General features: G+C 43.1%; 1 protein-coding gene across 1 annotated transcript in view; it reads right to left on the bottom strand.

Annotated features, from left to right (window-relative positions):
* The window catches only part of NDUFV1 (NADH:ubiquinone oxidoreductase core subunit V1), a 41,685-nt gene that overhangs the window by 17,613 nt on the left and 5,420 nt on the right, over window positions 1-18,652 (bottom strand). Inside the window, exons 4-6 of the mRNA XM_040320905.1 lie at window positions 16,813-16,983; window positions 12,254-12,437; window positions 11,146-11,335 (exon numbers count right to left, since the gene is read on the bottom strand). Coding sequence (XP_040176839.1) covers window positions 11,146-11,335; window positions 12,254-12,437; window positions 16,813-16,983 — 545 coding nt within the window. The remainder of the gene's footprint in view (window positions 1-11,145; window positions 11,336-12,253; window positions 12,438-16,812; window positions 16,984-18,652) is intronic.

Raw genomic sequence — 18,652 nt, 5'->3', positions numbered from 1 at the left:
TTTTTTTTTTTTTTTTTTTTTTCCCCCCCTTTTTTCTCCCCCCTTTTCCCTCCCCCCCCCCCCCCCCCCCGGATCTGTGTGCCATGCAATCCTCTCCGCGATCTCTCAGCTCTCTGCTTCTATCGTTCCCTGGACGAACTTCTCTGTGGATTTGAACACTTTCCACTTTTCCCAAACCATCCTGTTTTTGTCCTCTTCTCCTGACTCTCTGCATGCAAGATACTCCATCTCTTCTATATATTCCACCCTTTCTATCCATTCTTTAATTGATGGCCTCTTTGGGTGTAACCAATTTTTAGGGATCAGAGCCTTAGCTGCGTTTAACAACACAGGGACCAGAGTTGTTCCATATTGTTTTTTTGTTTTTTCAGTTCCGTGAAACAAACAGGTCAGCGGGCTACATAGAATCGTTTCTCCTGTTATTTCTACGATGTATTTCAAAATTTCTTTCCAAAATTCCTGCATTCTCGGGCAGTCCCACCATATATGTATCGTTGTTCCTTTTTGTTTACAGTTTCTCCAACATAGCTCTGAATTTCTAGGGTGGATCTTATTCATTCTTGATGGGGTCATGTGCCATCGCACCATACATTTATAGTTTGCTTCTATGGTGGTAATATCCGCAGCATGGTTATAAACTGCACCTATCATTTGTGTTTTATCAATTTTTTTACCAATGTCGCTCTCCCATTTTCCCAAAAAAGGCAATGCTTCCTGGGTCTCAAGTTCTGTTAGTATCCCGTATACCTTTGATATACCGTGTATCAGGGGCTTGTCCATGCTGCATATTTTTTCTATTGGGTATAGTGTCTTATCTTCCCTAATTGGTTGTGGTAGTGTGCTCACGAAATGTTTTAACTGCATATACTCCCATTCACTCATGCTTTGTTCCCCTTCCCCTATTTTTATCTCTTGTCTAAGTTTAATTTTTCCCCGTGTAACAATATCTTTTAATTTTTTCTCCCCTAAGTGTTTTCCAAAACGTGTTCCGTTACCTGGTGGGAAAAAATTTGTGCCTGCTAATGGGATTAATGGGGAGTTATACTCCCATTTTTCCCGTCTCAATATTGTGTCCCATATCCTAAATACGTTCCTTGTTATGTTGTGTGTATTCGTGCTCATTTCCCTCATGTTCGGTGGTATCCATACATTTCTTTTTAATAGTGTCCCACTTAATATTTCTTCCATACGTACCCATTTTTTTTGTGTATGTGCGTTTGTCCATTCTACCAGCCTGGCTAGGTTTACAGCAAAATAATATCTTTTTATGTCGGGGAGCCCCAACCCCCCTCCTTTTTTTTTCATGCTCAACAATGAATAGCTTAGTCTAGCCTTTTTACCTGCCCATATATATTTCAAAATTACTGTTTTGATTACTTTAAAGAAGCTTTGCGGTATTTTTATTGGGAGCATTTGAAGTTTGTATGTTATCTTTGGTAAAATCATCATTTTAAACGCGTTAATCTTGCCTATCCAGGAGATATGTTTTTTTGCTAAGTTTTTCAAGTCTTGGTTAATGTCATTAATTAAAGGGACAAAATTGGCCGAGTATAGTTTTTCCACTTTAGATGTAATTTTTATACCCAAGTACGTTATAGCTTCTTTTTCCCATGTAAATGGAAACTCTTTCTGTAGTTCTTCTGCTTCTTTTTTTTCTATCCCCAGATTCAAGATTACCGTTTTTATCGGGTTTATTTTAAAATTTGAAAGTTCTCCATATCTTTTTATTTCCTTTATAACATTAGGGAGGGATACTCTAGGCTTGGTCAGATATAGGAGTATGTCATCCGCATACGCCGCCACCTTGTGTTCTTCATCTCCCACTCTCACCCCTCCTATCCCCGGATTTTCCCGGATTTTTGCTAACAACGGTTCCAAGGCTATTACATATAAGAGAGGTGAGAGCGGGCACCCTTGTCTGGTTCCGTTTTCCATGTTGAACACAGATGACACACTCCCATTGACCTTCACCCTTGCCGTCGGGTGGCTGTACAGGTTTTTTACCCATTTCATGAACCTTGGGCCCAGGCCTATTTTTTGTAAAGTTTCCATCATAAACCCCCAGTCGACTCTGTCAAATGCTTTTTCGGCGTCTAAAGACATGAGTACGACTGGGGGTTTCTTTTTTGGGTCTTGTTGTAACAGTAACAGGGTCCTTATACTATTGTCTCTTCCTTCTCTGCCTGCTACAAAGCCCGCCTGATCTGAGTTTATTAATTGCGGCATTAAACCTTTTATCCTGGTTGCTAATATTTTCGCGTATACTTTCAGATCTGCGTTTAACAGTGCTATTGGACGATAGGAGGAACACAACGTTCCATCTTTTCCCGTTTTATGGATGATAGAAATATTTGCCAAAAGAGATTCTTTTCTTATTTCTTCTTCCTCTCCTATTTTGTTAAAATAGTTACACATCTCTGGGACCAGAAGTTCGCTAAATATTTTATAATATTTGATCGGCAAGCCATCGGGGCCTGGACTTTTCCCGCACGGGGTTTCCCTGAAGGCTCTATGTACCTCTTCTTGAGTTATTGGGGCCTCTAGGGATTTAATGTCGTTTTGAGAAATTTTAGGTAATTTTGTTTCTTCTAAGTATTCCCTGATTTTCCTTTTTCTCATCTTTTCTTGCTCTTGTGTTTCCTTGGTTCTTATCGAATATAATGAACTATAGAAAGTCCGAAAGGATTCCGCTATTTCAGACGTCTTATATTTCATAAGGCCGTCTTGATTCTTTATTTTTTCGATGTAGTTTTTTTTTTTTTTTCCCTGGATATTTTGGCTAAGTGTTTCCCTGGTTTGTTCCCCCATTTATACCTCTCTTTTCTAACATTTTTGAATATGTCTCTTGTTTCAACCTTCATCAGATCTCTAAGCTGGGTCCTCTTTACAATAATTTCATGATATATTTCATTTTCTCCTCGTTCTTTATGTGTTTGCTCAAGTTCAAATAGCTCAGTTGTTAATTTTTTCATGTTTAGTTTCCTTATCTTTTTTTTCCCTGCTCCTATTGAGATTAATTTCCCTCTGATGTATGCCTTATGGGCCTCCCAAACGGTAGCTACCCTTACTTCAGGTGTGTTGTTAAGGGTGAAATATTGATCCAATTCCGTTCTCACTATGTTGTTTACCTCTATATCCTCTATAAGTTCTTCATTTAGGTTCCATGATCCTTTTCTTTGCTCTATTTCTTTGAATCTAATTTCCGCTATTACAGGAGCGTGATCTGAGATTGTAGATATCCCTATCGAAGTTTTAACTACCTCTTCCAATAACTCATGGTCTACCAATATATAATCCAGTCTTGAGTATGTTCCGTGCACGGAGGAATAGTAAGTATAGTCTCTTTTATTTGGATATGTAATCCTCCAGGGATCTATTAAACAGAAGCTATGCATTTTTTTTTTCAATATTCTAAGCTGTTTAATATTTCGCCTCTGAGCTCCGGATGTACTATCTAGTTGATAGTCCATTGAGAGATTAAAGTCTCCTGCTAGTATTACATGTCCTAATTTAAAGTCCATTAAGGCATTCAAAATCCCCCTCAGATATTTATGTGGTTGGCTGTTTGGGCAGTAAATATTTGCCAACGTGTATTTTTTCCCTTGGAGTACTCCTTTTAGGAACAAATAACGACCTTCCGGGTCTACTTTCCTATCTTCTACTGTAAAGGAGATATTCTTCCCTATTCCTATGGCGACCCCTTTTGCTCTCTTCTTTGGGGAGTCCCCGTAGTACCAACTAGGAACTGCCCGAGAATACAATCTGACATTAGAGTCCAGCGTTATGTGTGTCTCTTGCAGGAAAACTATTTCAGCGGAATACCTTTCAACTTCTCTTAGTACCATATGCCTTTTTTCGGGGCAGCTGAGACCTCTTACATTATATGTTAAAAATTTTATGTTTGTCATATTTTTTTTTTTTTTTCCCTCTGTCTTGGGTATATATGTTCTTTCCTGCTGCATGACACACAGATCTGAGTCCCTTTCCCCCCCTCTCTAATCTTCCCCTCTCCCTTCCCGCCCAGTCACCTCCCCTCCCTCCCTTCTCCCTCCCCCCCTCCCTTCCATTTGTACCTTGCCCCCTTGTTCTTCTATTGGGGCTTTCTCCTCCCCTCCCCCCCCCCCACTCAATCCCTGACCTTCTGGTCATATTTAGAGCTTTTTTCAATTTGGCGCTCCTGGCGCTCTTTTGCTCCTCGGGCTGAGGTGGAGTTCTGTTTTAGCCCGGTCTCCTATCCCCCTATGCTGGGGAACTGGTGAAGAAGCACTCTCTGGGTCTCCTCTCTCCCGGGTTCCACTCCGATATTTTACTATCTTGACCCTCCCCCTCTCCCCCCCACCTACGACCCCCCCCACCATTCCCCCCCTCCTCTACCGGTCGACACTAATAATCTTTGGTGTTGGAATGCTTAAACTTTGACAAAATTCTGGTGTTTCCTCCAGAAACCTCAGTCTTGCAGAAACACCATTTTTCCTGCCTATTAGGCACGCTGGGAATCCCCAGTTATACTGAATACCGTGCTCCTGCAAGACACCTAACAATGGTTTTAAGCTTCTTCTTCGTTTTAACGTCTCTTGTGACGAATCTTGATAAATTTGAATATTATGTTGATCATATTCTAACGGCGGCTTCCCTCTCAGTTTTCTCCATAGCTGGTTTTTCTCTTCCCAGCTTTCAAAACGCACAATAATGTCTCTTGGGTAGTCCTGTACTCTCTCCCTAGGACGTCTTATCCTGTGTGCTCGTTCTATTCTGAGCGGAGAAGTTGTTTCTCTCTCTAATATTGGGTTACAGATTTTTCTTATTATTTCTGGGAGGTCCTCAACCTGTGTCGTTTCTGGAACTCCACGTATTCTAATGTTCTTTCTTCTGTCCCTGTTCTCTTGATCTTCTAATTTATACGCCTGTTCTCGTTGGTTTATTTTTAATGCTTTTATTTCATCTTCTAGCTTTTTAAGTGAGGTTACATTGTGGTCAACTTTTTTCTCCACTTCTTCCACTCTTTCCAATATATGCCCCATATTTCTCTCCATTTTTTCCATTTGCGTTTTAAGAGATCTTTCTAAAGCAGCGAACATTCCTTCCATTTCTCTTTTAGTTGGCAAAAGTGTCATATCCTGCGTTTCTCCCTTATTTCTCTGATCTAAATCTGTTTCTTTATCTGTTTCACTATCTTGGTCTGTTCTGCTCTCTAGGAGAGATTCTGCAAGTGTTTCTGAGTCCGCCAAGGTGTAAGCTGGCCCTTTTTTCTTATCTTTTTTCTTTTCTTTTTCTGCTTGGCCTGCTCTGCCAGTCGATGGTTTTTCTATGTGCTGGTTATCCCCGTTTATCCCTTGTGTCACAAATTTACACATTGGGCCTGGGCTTTGACTTAAACGGGGTACCTTTGGGATTGCCCCCCCTTTTACTATTTTTCCTCTTGTAGTCATCCTTGCGCCTGAATTGTAACTACGTCACCTTTAGAGAGGTTCTGAAAGAGAACCGTTTACACGTGTGATAGGTGTGTACTGCACAAGAAAAAGGAAACTTTTTAATGTTTCTTATATCACAGTCTAAGGTTGTTATAATGTTTCTTCTCTTTGGCTTCTCTTTGGCTTTGACTTAGAGCTATTTGGGGCACCCGGCTCATGTACTGGCCTCCCCTCTCCTGCCCGTCTCCGACACCCGTGTATCTCTAGGACCTCCTTCTATGGGTTTTCCTGGCTCTGTAGTCCGATTACCCCCTTCTTCTATCCGACCACAGTGTCAGTCTATCAGATACAGTGCACAACGATTTCCGTATGTCTTGTACATCAATTAATCTCCATAAGAAAAAAAAACAAAGAAAGTATCCAAAAAAAGGGAACCTCCAGATAAACTATGAGGTTGCCAACCTCCATACAGAGACCCAAAAAGACAGTGCTGATCTAATATCTCTTGTATCACCTTTTTTTTTTTCCTTGTTTTAAAATCAGTCCCAATCATTTATCAGTCTCCTCGGAGAGGGGTGTCCCATTTATTTAATTCAATTTTCTTAGTTGAGAAAAAAAAATAAGGCGTTTGTACTCACCACTTCGATGGTTAGAGTGCACTGTGGGATGTACTCACCAGTCCAATAATTGTCTGCATGAGAGGAGCTTACCCACTGCTGTAATATGTTCCAGGGTTTTCCCCACCTACTATTGTAGCTTGTGAAGTGATAAAAGATGCCTGGCGCAGACTGGATCCTCTTGGGGTTAATCTAGGCTGGTACCCCTTTGCTGGACTTCAGGGCCACAGAGTCAGATAGCCACCCAGCACTCCGTGACTCCCCCCCCCCCCCGAGCCCCCCTCCCAGAGCCGCGCGACACGCCTGCACGGCGCATCCGCTCGCACGCTCCAGGGACCCGGGCAGACCAGGGGGAAGCTACACCGAGGAGCAGGCACCGCTGCCTGTCAGCCCGGAAAATCAGGGGAGACAAGGCAGATGCAGCGCCGCGACAGGCTAGTCAGCCGGGAGAGTCGAGGGAGACGGGGAAGCCGCCCACGTGATCGCCCACGTGACAGATGCACAGAACGGAGGAGACCCGTACAGGTCCGCTCCAGCCAGCGGGAAGCTAAGTTCCGAGGAGGGAAGGTAGGTAGAGGGGGGGGGGGACCGGCGCCCTAGTGGAGGGAGCGGAGGGAGCGGGGGGTCCGGTTCTTGATCATTTCAGCGTGATCTCGGAGCGTGGCTGGGGAGCAGGCATCCCGTCTAGCTACTCCTCCACACTGACCGCGCCATCTCTAGACTCCTCCCTACTTGTCAGGTATATGTTGCAGATTATGTTCCGGTTAGGAAGATTCAACCTCTCTATTTGTCCAGTTATCACTGAAAGTGAAAGAAAACAGGAATAGAGGGGAAATGTTTCAAAAAGGGAAACTAGTTCTGGGAACCTTGGTGAGAACAAGGGATTCAGTCACTTTGAAGGGATAAGCTCTCACTTCCTGTTTTGGCTATGGGACGGGAAGTGAAGGGAAATCTCCCAAATGGGACACAGATGGCAAAAATAAAACTGTTATAACCCTCTATCTAAAATGAAAAAAAAAAAAAACAATTTTCTTTAGTTCCGCTTTAACCACTTGGCGTCCACGCTATAGCTGAATGATGGCCACAGCGCGGACCCCAATTGCCGGAAGGCCGTCAATAGACGTCCTCCCCTTCGCGCGCTGTGATTAGCGAGTCACTGAGACTTGGGTGATCACAGATCCATGTAAGGGGCCGGTCCAGGCTCCTTACCACGTGATCAGCTGTCAGCCAATGACATCTGCTCACGTGATGTAAACAAAGGATCAGTAATCCTTTTTTTTTCTCCTCACGCTGACAGCTTGTGTGCACACAACGGCTTGTGTGCAAGGGACATCAGTCCCGAAGAGGAAGAGGCAATTCTGCCTCATCTGTGCAATATGTACCCCCTGCCAGTGCCCACAGTGCCACCTAGCAATGCCCACCAGTGGTGCCCATCAGTGCCACCTAGCAATGCTGCCTATCAGTGTAACCTACCAGTGCCCATTACTGCCACATCTCAGTGCCCACCAGTGCAGCCTCATCAGCGTACATCAATAAAAGGAGAAAAATTACCTGTTTGCAAAATTTTATAACAAAATATATAAAAAAAATGAATAAAAACAAAACAAAAAACGCAGAGGTGATCAAATATCACCAAAAGCAATCTCTATTTGTGGGGAAAATGTAATTTGGGTACAGGGTTGTATGACCGCGCAATTGTCATTCAAAGTGCTGAAAGCTTAAAATGGGCAGGAGGGGGGTTTAAGTGTTCAGTAAGCAAGTGGTTAAAGCGAACCTGCACTTTGCTCATTCTGCCATAAAGGCTTACATAACCTGAGCTTCCCCTTCTCCCCACTTTTCCATCAGAGCCCAAAGAAAAAGCCCTGTATAAGCAGTTCCAAGGACCCTCTACTTGCCATATACTTTACCCATGCCTAGAGATGAGCCGATCCGTTGTTGATGGTTCATTTAAAATGATCAGGTACTTCACTATGCTGTAGGTGCAGTATCGCCAACTGACCAAATAAGAGGATCACTTTATTATAACTGTACACTGAAGTTTAACCACTTAACCCCCGGACCAAAATGCAGGTAAAGGACCAGGCCCTTTCTGCGATTTGGCACTGCGTCGCTTTAACTGACAATTGCAATTTTTTCCCACAAATAGAGCTTTCTTTTGGTGGTATTTGATCACCTCTGCGGTTATTTTTTGCGCTATAAACAAAAATAGAGCGAAAATTTTGAAAAAAAATTCAATATTTTTTACTTTTTGCTATAATAAATAGGGGTGTGGCTGTAGGAGTGACGTCATCGATCGTGTCATCCCCTTTATAGGGAGACACAATTGATGCAGCCGCCACAGTGAAGCACAGGGAAGCCGTGTTTACACACGGATCCCCCCGTTCTTCAGCTCCGGGGACCAATCGCGGGACCCCAGCGGCGATCGGGTCCCGGAGCTTCTGACCAGGTCGCGGGAGTGCGCCCGCGACTGGGTAGATGTACAGGACGTACCGGTATGTACATCTGACCAGCCGTGCCATTCTGCTGACGTATATTTGCAGGAGGCGGTCCTTAAATGGTTAAGTATCAAAGATCAAAAGGTCAACTGAAGTCTGACTGCTACTGCCTTTCCAAATGCCTGAACTACACTGTCCACATCAAAAGAAATTTCCAGATTCAAAGTGCACCAAAAATGATGTCAAGCTTCGCAATACACTAGTAATAGATCGCAATACAATTATTTTAGTGAATATAAACTGCTAAATACATTTTCTCATCAGCGGTATAAAGTTTTCATTCTCCTCTGACTTTGCTATGAGGCTGCATGACCTCTAAACCCTAAACAGTGTCGATTGGCCCTCTGCTGATCACATGCACCTTCCACCAAAAAAAAAAAAACTCTCCAGCAATACACACCAAACTGAGCATGTGCAGCATGCCTCCAAGGCTCTGTACTATCAGGTGATGGATTGGGGACAGTAAAAGAAGGGGAGGATTAGAAGACAGGATCAAACTGCCTTTTTACACAATGCAGAGGTCCCACAGTGAGTATAACAAGCATGCTTTAGTAGGGCTAAAACAACTAATCGATTATGAAAATAGTTAAACTATTTTCATAATCAATTAAATCGGCCATACAGAATGCATTATTTGTTTACATATCAGGAAATACAGTGCAGCACACATACAGCTCAGTAAACCCTCCATCCATGTCAATAAGTGCCTGAGAACTTGTGAATGTGTGAGGAGCAATGCCTCATGGGACATGTAGTCCTAGGCAGGTGAGTGGTTCTAAAGGCAGAAGTTTTTTTACCTTGCTATAGGGGCACTCTGAAGGCAGGAGGAGCCAGAAGCGTTGTTGGGGGGACTCTGGGCTGCTCTGTGCATATCCATTACACAGAGCAAGCAAGTAGAACATGTTTGTTTTAAAAAGAAAAAAAAACACTTAAGACTGTATGCGGGATAGATTATGTGATATAATATATATTATAACTTTCACTGTTTAACAGTATAAACAAATGCCTTTATAGTAGTGATTATCTGCTCTTTTTGTACTATAAAGGGCTACTTTTAGTTTTTTTTTTTAATCCCATAATGACAGGGGATACAAAAAAAGCATGCTGCTGCTACTAAACGTCTTAGGCATGGTTCACACCTAGGCGTTTTTTGTGCTTTTTGCAGAAACACACTACAATTCATTTAACATGGTTTCCTATTGGACAAGTTGACATCTATGCTTTTTACACAAAATTATGTTTTTTTTTTGCTTTGTTGTTTCAATAGACTTCAATGGAGAAGCTGTTGTATATTTTTGCAGCAATTTGTGTTTTTTAATCTGCCCAACAACAAATTGGCCAAAAAAAATTAAAAAAAAACATCGGCAAAACAGTCTACCGGTAATTTTTCTCTTCTTTAAATAAAAATGTTGATCTCCGAGATATTTACCAGATTCTACCTCTAATAGTATATACAGAATATCTCTTCTGTCATTCTCAGGCCTCGTACACACGACCGAACATGTCTGCTGAAACTGGTACGCGGACCAGTTTCCGCGGACATGTTTGGTCGTGTGTACAGCCGACCGGACAATTTTCTGGCGGATCGGACAGGTTTCCATTGGACAAATGTTTCTTAGCATGCTAAGAAACATGTCCGCTGGAAGCCTGTGCATCGGACATGTTCGGTCGTCTGTACGACTCACCGGACATGTCCGCTCGTCCGAAAGCCCTCGCATGCGTCAAAGTGATTCGACGCATGCGTGGAAGCATTGACCTTCCAGGGTCGCGCACATCGCTGCGACGAGGCCACGTCACCGCGTTCGCGGACCGTTTTCATCGGACATGTCCCGTCGTGTGTACGAGGCCTCAGAGTGGATTAGAGATTTTGCTCCCTAACCATGTAGTTATTTATATTTACCACTGCATATAGATATTTAAGAATAATTAGCATTTTTTTTTTTTTTTTTTACTTTACATATTAACTAAATTATCCACCACACTTTAAGGTTATTATCCAATTGATCGAAACAATCAGCCAACTACTCGATTACGAAAATAATCGTTAGTTACAGCTCTACATTACTGCATATACAGACTGACTTTACGGTTGTGGGTTTAGTAACACTTTTAGCCTACAGAGGAATTCTAGCTTACAATAAGCAGCTTTAAAACAATAAAACAAAAAATAAACGTAAAACTTTATCAAACCTGATACTACTCAGGAGGTAAATGGACTAGAATGTTTTTTTTTTTTTTTTTTTTTTTTTTTTTACAGGTTATGGGAGGTTGCAGACATTTACAGTAACTAAGTAGAAAACTGAAAATCTAACATTTCAAAATAAAATAAAAGCTTTGTACACACAAAATGAAAAACTACTTTGTAGCGTACTGTTTAATGCAAAATGACAGGTGCACTTAATTATCAATGACATGAATTTCTTGACATTTCTTATTGTGAGCTCCCACAATCAATGTACCAGTCAGTCTGTCAGCATTTCACGGTTTATCATTAATCATTGCAATGTGAGTGTCTTCTATTGGAAATAACCTCATTGTATGCAGCGGCTAGTTCTTGTGCACAGCACATGCAAGCAGAATGTACCATTTCTTGATGGTAATGAAAGGCAAATCAGTACTTACCAACATCAGCGGGAAATGGGGGTTTAAGACGGGGCTTCCCCTGCTTCCCTTCAATACTCTCGATCAATGCGGTTTCTTCACCGCAGATGTACGCCCCGGCTCCTCTTACCACAAACACGTCAAAGTCAAACCCAGAGCCGCAAGCATTTTTTCCAATAAGTCCCGCCTCATACGCCTCCCGGATGGCCACCTAATCCAATGCAGAACAATGAGTTTAGAAGCTACAGCACATTCTCCTAATGCTAATGTATATCAGACTATGCATAGAAGAGCACAAGGAGGTATAAAGAATTTAAAACGGAAACAACATATTTATGTTTAATTTATTCAGCATTTTCTCTAAAGCTGGGTTCACACTATTGAGAATTGAATGCGGGTTTTACCGCATCCATTTCGCATTACAGGAGAAAGTGCCAGGCTCTTACATAGTTAGTCAGGTTGAAAAGAAACAAGTCCATCTAGTGCAACCTAAATAAAATAAATAAATGCAATCCCATATACACAATCTTTCACCCACAGTTGATCCAGAGGAAGGCGAAAACCCCCAGCAAAGCATGATCCAATTTGCTACAGCAGGGGAAAGAATTCCTTCATGATCCCCCAAGAGGCAAATCGGATTTTCCCCAGATTAACGTTACCTATAAAAGGAGCTCTCAATGTAGCCGGTTTACACATCTCTTGGGCGGCCACAAAGCACACAGGAGAAGAGTCCTGTGCGTCTTTGGCTCAGTTTTAGTTCTGAATACAGCCAGAAATTCAGACCTGAAAACGGTGAACGGGGATGCACCAGTACCTGCTGTAATCCAAGAAAAAGCATTCTAGTTCGGTTTGCAAACTGTTGGCTTGGTCTCTGTTACCATTTTTGTATACAGACTGCCATTTCTATGCATTCTATTCCCCTTTTTCTTTCATGCCCCTATAACTGACATGAAACAGACTATTCTTGGCGGTATGTGTCTGCTAAGAAAAAGGGATGTCAATTACCACTTTGATATGCAAGTTTTTCAATGCAGCATGAACAGCTAACAGTTGTAAAAACACTGTAGTGTCCATACTGCAGACCTTTTGGTCAAAGATATATAAAGGGCTTGTTAGGACAGGCGAGTACCTGGAGGTTGGATGCCTCATTGTAGAACTCTCCACGGATGTAAATATAAGCAGCTCGTGCGCCCATACTGCGGCCAGCCACCAAACAACCCTCCACCAGCTTGTGGGGGTCATGTCGCATAATCTCACGGTCCTTGCAGGTTCCTGGTTCTCCTTCATCAGCATTGACTACAAGATATTTAGGCCTGAAATATGAAGGAGATGGAGATTTGTATTCACATTGTCAAGAGAAGACATCATAAGCATAAAGCAGCTTAATTTAAATACTCTAAACAAAAAGAACCGGATGGCTCGGTGCAGAATTACAGTGCACGGTGTGTAATGACTACTATGCAGAGTACCCAGGGTGTTATATAAAACAGGCATAATCTAGACCAGGGGTCTCCAAACTTTCTAAACAAAGGGCCAGTTTACTGTCTTTCAGGCTTTAGGGGGTCCGGACTGTGCCCAGCGGGAGTATAACATTTCCTGGAGTCACTGGAAGTAAACAGTGTCCCCTCTTTGGTATCATTGGGAGGAATAGTGTCCCATCATTGGTGTGAGTAGAAAGAATAGTGACCCATCAATGGTGTCGGTAGAAAGAATAGCGACCCATCATTGGTGTCAGTAGAAAGAATAGTGACCCATCATTGGTGTCAGTAGAAAGAATAGTGACCCATCAATGGTGTCAGTAGAAAGAATAGTGACCCATCAATGGTGTCAGTAGAAAGAATAGTGACCCATCAATGGTGTCAGTAGAAAGAATAGTGACCCATCAATGGTGGCAGTAGAAACAATAGTGACCCATCATTGGTGGCAGTAGAAACAATAGTGACCCATCATTGGTGTTAGAGGGAAGAAAAGTGCTCCGTTGTCAGTGTCAATGGCAGAAACTATGCCCCACTGTTGCTGACAGTGGTGGGGGGGGGGGGGGGGGTTAATGGTCCAAGGGCCGGATAAAAGTAAGCAAAGGGCCGCATCTGGCCCCCGGGCCACAGTTTGTAGACTACTGCTCTAGACCAACATCTCAGTGAAACTTTATTTTTTTCTTCCAAACCAGTACAAAAAACAAACAGTTTTTACTTTACACTGTTATGTATGAGATTTTCCTGTAGTTCTTTAATTGCTTTAAACCTCTCAGGCCCCATACACACGTCCGAGGAACTCGACGTACCAAACACATCGAGTTCCTCGTCGAGTTCAGTGTTGAAGCCGCCGAGGATCTCGGCGGGCCGACTTTCCTCATTGAACAACGAGGAAATAGAGAACATGTTCTCTATTTGGCCCGACGAGTTCCTCGTCGGCTTCCTCGCTGGAAAGTGTACACACGACCGAGCTTCTCGGCAGAATCCAGCTCCGATCAAGTTTCTGGCTGAATTCTGCCGAGAAACTCGGTCGTGTGCACGGGGCCTCACAAGAGAAATACAGAGGCTACAGTTATGGTCTTTCCTCCTAAAAATGCCAATTTAAAGGGGTTGTAAAGGAAAACATTTTTTCCCTAAATAGCTTCCTTTACCTTAGTGCAGTCCTCCTTCACTTACCTCAACCTTCCATTTTGCTTTTAAATGTCCTTATTTCTTCTGAGAAATCCTCACTTCCTGTTCTTCTGTCTGTAACTCCACACAGTAATGCAAGGCTTTCTCCCTGGTTTGGAGAAAGCCTCTTGAGGGGGGAGGGGGCGAGCAAGCAAGTCAGGACACTCTACTTTGCAGATAGAGAAAGGAGCTGTGTGTTAGTGGGTGTCCTGACACTCCTGCTAGCCCCCTTAAGAGGCTTTCTCCACACCAGGGAGAAAGCCTCGCATTATGGTGTGTAGTTACAGACAGAAGAACAGGAAGTGAGGATTTCTCAGAAGAAAGAAGGACATTTAAAAGCAGGAGGATGAGGTAAGTGAAGGAGGACTGCACTAAGGTAAAGGAAGCTATTTAGGGAAAACATTTTTTCTTGGACCTCTTCTCCCTAATCTTTATGTTTGTTCCAGGACGTGACTTGGAAAGTAATGGAACTGGAGGGACATCAGGGCAACCAGTATTTTGAGAAGGAAAACAGCAATGTCAATTCATGCATTTCATTCTTGACAAGTTTTGCTTTTAAGAGACTTAAGCCTCATACACAAAATTTATTTTTCCACAGACAAAGCGCCAGACTTTTGTCCGAAGGGTGTTGGCCATGAACTTGTCTTGCATACAAAACGGAACACAATTGTCGGCCTGCAAACACGAACGTAGCGACGTACTACGTGAAATTTCAGCTCTTGAGCACCACCATTTTGGCACCTTCTGCTAATGTCGTGTTTGGTGAGCATTGATTCCGAGCATGCGTGTTTGTACTTTGGACTTTTGTCTGATGGATGAAGTGTACAAACGGTCAGATTTTCGGCCAACAGGCTGTCATCACACAATTCCCCTCGGAAAATCCGATCATGTGTATGAGGCTTTTAGCTGAGAAAGTCCTTGCAAGAGTTCACTGAGCTTCAAATGTCATTCAGCACCTCAGAACATGTTTGCAAACCCAAAAATACCCTCAAACGCCATGGCAGGTGTAGTACACATATTGTTGCTACCCTCTTCCTTTATAATATAGCAATTTAAACTTAAAGCGAAACTAAACCCAACAATTCATCAGTTTTACAAAATAGAAATCACAGCATTCCAGGAATGCAACTGTCACAAGTGCTTGTGCTCTCAACCAAACTGTCAAACCATTTAATGGCTGCTGTCATAACTGATCATATGTGCAGCATCATGGCAGTTAGAGATCAAATAGAGGTCAAGATGGCGGCTTCCTTGGCTGAAAAAGATAATAGGGTTTAGTTCCGCTTTAAAGTAAAGCCCCGTACAAATGTCAGGAGACATCGACTGGTTAAAAAAAAAAAAACAGCAGACATTCGGCCTGTGTACGGCACCCTGTCCAACAGAAGCCGGCCTGGCTTCTGTTGGTCGAGCATGCTGGAAAAACAGCAACCGACTGACTCCCGATGAGCGCTGATCAGAGTGTTCTGGCGGGGGCGTCCCCCTGTCAGAACCCAGCAGCTCAGCAGCTCTTTGCGTAGTTACCGTGTTTCCCCGAAAATAAGACGTACTCCGAAAATAAGCCGTAGCGGGATTTCAACGCAAGATCGAAATATAAGACACCCCTCCGAAAATAAGACGTAGTGATGGCGTGTCGAATCCCCGATAATAAAACGTAGCAATGGGCGTGTCGTATGCGGCGCGGAGCGGTAAACAACACGTGATACTGTAGTACTGTACTGGTGCGGAGCTCAGAGCTGTAAATAAGTGAGGAGAAGCTCTGTACCACCTCTCTCACCCCACACAAACACCAGGGGATAGGGGGAAAAGCTGCTACTGAGCCCAAAGAGATCACCCCAGCTCCACTGTGCTCCACTCTCAGTCTACAGGTGGACAGAGGAAATTCCAAGAAGCGCAAGTGTGGTTCAGGTAGGCAACCTTTATTTTCTGAGCTGGAAGACATGATTAGTGAATGGGTTGCTGACAGGAGAGCAAAGGCTTTGGTTGTGCGCAGGGCTGATATTCAAACATTTGCCCGTGAAATGGCACCACAATTCGACATATAAGACACCCCCCGAAAATAAGCCATAGTGTGATTTTTTGAGGGAAAAAAAAATATAAGACGGTGTCTTATTTTCGGGGAAACACGGTAGTACAGTGTCTGATAGCTGTATTGTGTGTACCAGGCTTAACAGTGAACAAAGAGGGCAATCAAAAAACCAACAGAGGCACTAACCTAAACCAGCTTTATCCAAAGCAAAATAGAAAGTAAAGGGTTGAGTTGGGCTTTAATGGTCTGCACGTAGTGAACACGGTTGCCAATTATTAGGATCTTCTCTTAAAATTTATATATGTTTGGCTTCCATAGTGATCCGAAAGCTTCAATACTTTTTGCATCCCTGACCTAGAACAAGTACACAATTTGCTGTAAATTTGTTATTAAACTAACTATTAGGGCTCATTCACACTGGCAGCCAGGGGGCATTAAAAGCAGGTAGTTAGGCCCCCCCGCCTGCCCACCTAAAGAAGGTCATGCAGCCACTGAGGGCAATACACATATCACGGAAAAAATTAAACTACATATTGCATTTGGTGGTACAGCTGCCAAACGCAACCCATTAAAAGTGCAATTTAGGATTAAAACTGGCAGTGAACAAGCGTCTTATTGTCTCCTCCCCACCTATCAAACACCTCTGAATAGCGATCCACTGTGGGCTGGCATGTGTGAGCATGAGCCCCTTAAGGCAGAGTCAGCCAGGTTATTAAGATGTCCAGGAGATCAGTAAGGCAGCCTTCACATTTCTCTCCATATTGGTGTACTGTAAGAGTAAAATATTATACCTTTCTACTTAAGCAGGAAATCAAGGTTACTTCCCCCTGTTCATCCTTTTACACTATATAAAATTTCAATATTTAAAACACAATCATGAGAGCGGTTACAGATAGGGTGGTAGTGTGGATTTTGGTAATGCCAGTTTAGTTTGCCCCTGATGTGTCACACAGCATCAACATTTACTGACCTCCAAAAAACACATGCATTATCCCCACATTTCAGACCGCTTTGCTTTACCTTCCATCAGATGGCTTGTTCATGAAGCTCCATTTGAGCCCAGTGGGGAAGCCAGCGCCTCCTCTTCCTCTCAGTCCCGAAGCCTTCATCTCTCCCAATATCCAATCCACCCCTTTCAGCAAAATTTCCTTGGTCTTGTACCAGTCACCGCGGCTCTGCGCTCCTTTTAACCTGCAAGCGGAGAGGAGGAAAAAGTAAAAATCAGGCTACAATTGTAAAAAAGCAAAAAACTTGGAAAATGTTTAAACTTTCTGTCCCCACAGTACTTTGTTTCCACCACAAGATGTCCTCAGTCTCCATGGCTAAATTAATTCCAGCCCAGCATTATTCAATCCAGAAGACTGAGGATCATACTATCATGTATTAAAGCGGAGTTCCACCCAAAAATTGAACTTCTGCTTTAAGTGATCCCCTGACATGCCACATTTTTTTGGACAGACACCCTCTTTTTGGAGGCATCCAGCTCCCACTTCCTCCCGGGGCTCAGCAGCGCCGGAAGGAAGTTCACCTCTCCCCCCTCCCTCCCTGCAATTGCCGATTGCCTGGCCATTCACAGATCGCAGCACTGCTCGTGCATGCGCAGTGTGTGCCCGGCTGTGAAGCCACAGCTGGGCACCCACAGTAAGAATGCCAGGGCTGGGGAGAGGAGCTGGGCTTTATACACCCCAATCGCTGGACAGGTGAGGGTCCAATTATTAAAAGGCAGCATTTTTTGTAGCTGCTGACCTATTTTTTTTTTCTTTTTTTGGGCAGGACTCTGCTTTAATGTAGGGTGTCATGGAGTGGCGACGTTTATTTCACTTTAACTTTACTTTCAATTTATTGCAAAGTCTTTACAGTGAAACTGTCTTTTTAGCAAAATTAGTCCCCTTTCACACTGAGGCCGTCCGCGAGTTAGCAGTAAAGCAGCGCTTTACTGTTTAAGCTGCACTTTTCGGCCATTAGCGGGGCGCTTTTTTTTTTATTGAACAAAGGTTTTTATTGAGTAAAAAAAAATAAAAATTGCTGCATACAAAGTTAACATAACAGTCACATACATTTGGGTCACAAAAAAAAGATATCTGGACATCAGATGATACATTCACAATGGTTACAGCATTGAGTGAGTAATCATACCATTCAAGCGAGGCCATAGGTATACATAGTGGAGAGTAGACAAGAGGGCATATCTCTCAAAGGGTCTACACACCAGCGACTCAGGGCCAATCCATCATCAACTACAGGTCTCAACCTCCCTCAACCAGAGCGGGGCGCTTTTAACCCCAAAGATGTTTAAATTACCCATGTTGTGGCACGCCTGAAGCGCTGCCCATTCATTGCAATGGGCAGGGCCGTTTTGGTAGTGCAGTATACAGTGCTCCCAAACTGCCCCAAAGATGCTGCTTGCAGGACTTTTTCTAACGTTCCACAAGCAAACCGCCCGGGGCGACGGCGGCATGACAAAAGATTAAATTTAAAACCTGCAAGTTTTTTTTGCTCTCTGTGTACCAAGATTTCCCTTCTTGTACTGCAAACACCAAGTGAAAGAATTCCGCTCTTAGGCAGTTGTCACCAGAAAAAGTGGCTCCATTGGAATATTTACTCTCACCTCTTGTTCTGTGACAACTCCACAATTTTGGATTTTACTTTCTGTCTCGGCAGAGATAATCAACTGGAAAAATAGAGAGGGTGAATGTATCTAGTGGGGACACAGATGGCAATACAAACCTAAGAGAGGTTTAAATCATTCCCTACTCTATCCCCAAAAATATCTGGATAACATAGAATACAATAACACACTGCATGACTAATCATTCAGTAAATACAAACTCACCTCAGTTAAGCAAGCCATAGATGATGC

Source organism: Rana temporaria, chromosome 8, assembly GCF_905171775.1.
Source record: "Rana temporaria chromosome 8, aRanTem1.1, whole genome shotgun sequence".
In the NCBI taxonomy this organism is placed as follows: Eukaryota; Metazoa; Chordata; class Amphibia; order Anura; family Ranidae; genus Rana; species Rana temporaria.
This window is presented reverse-complemented; position numbering and strand designations above follow the sequence as displayed.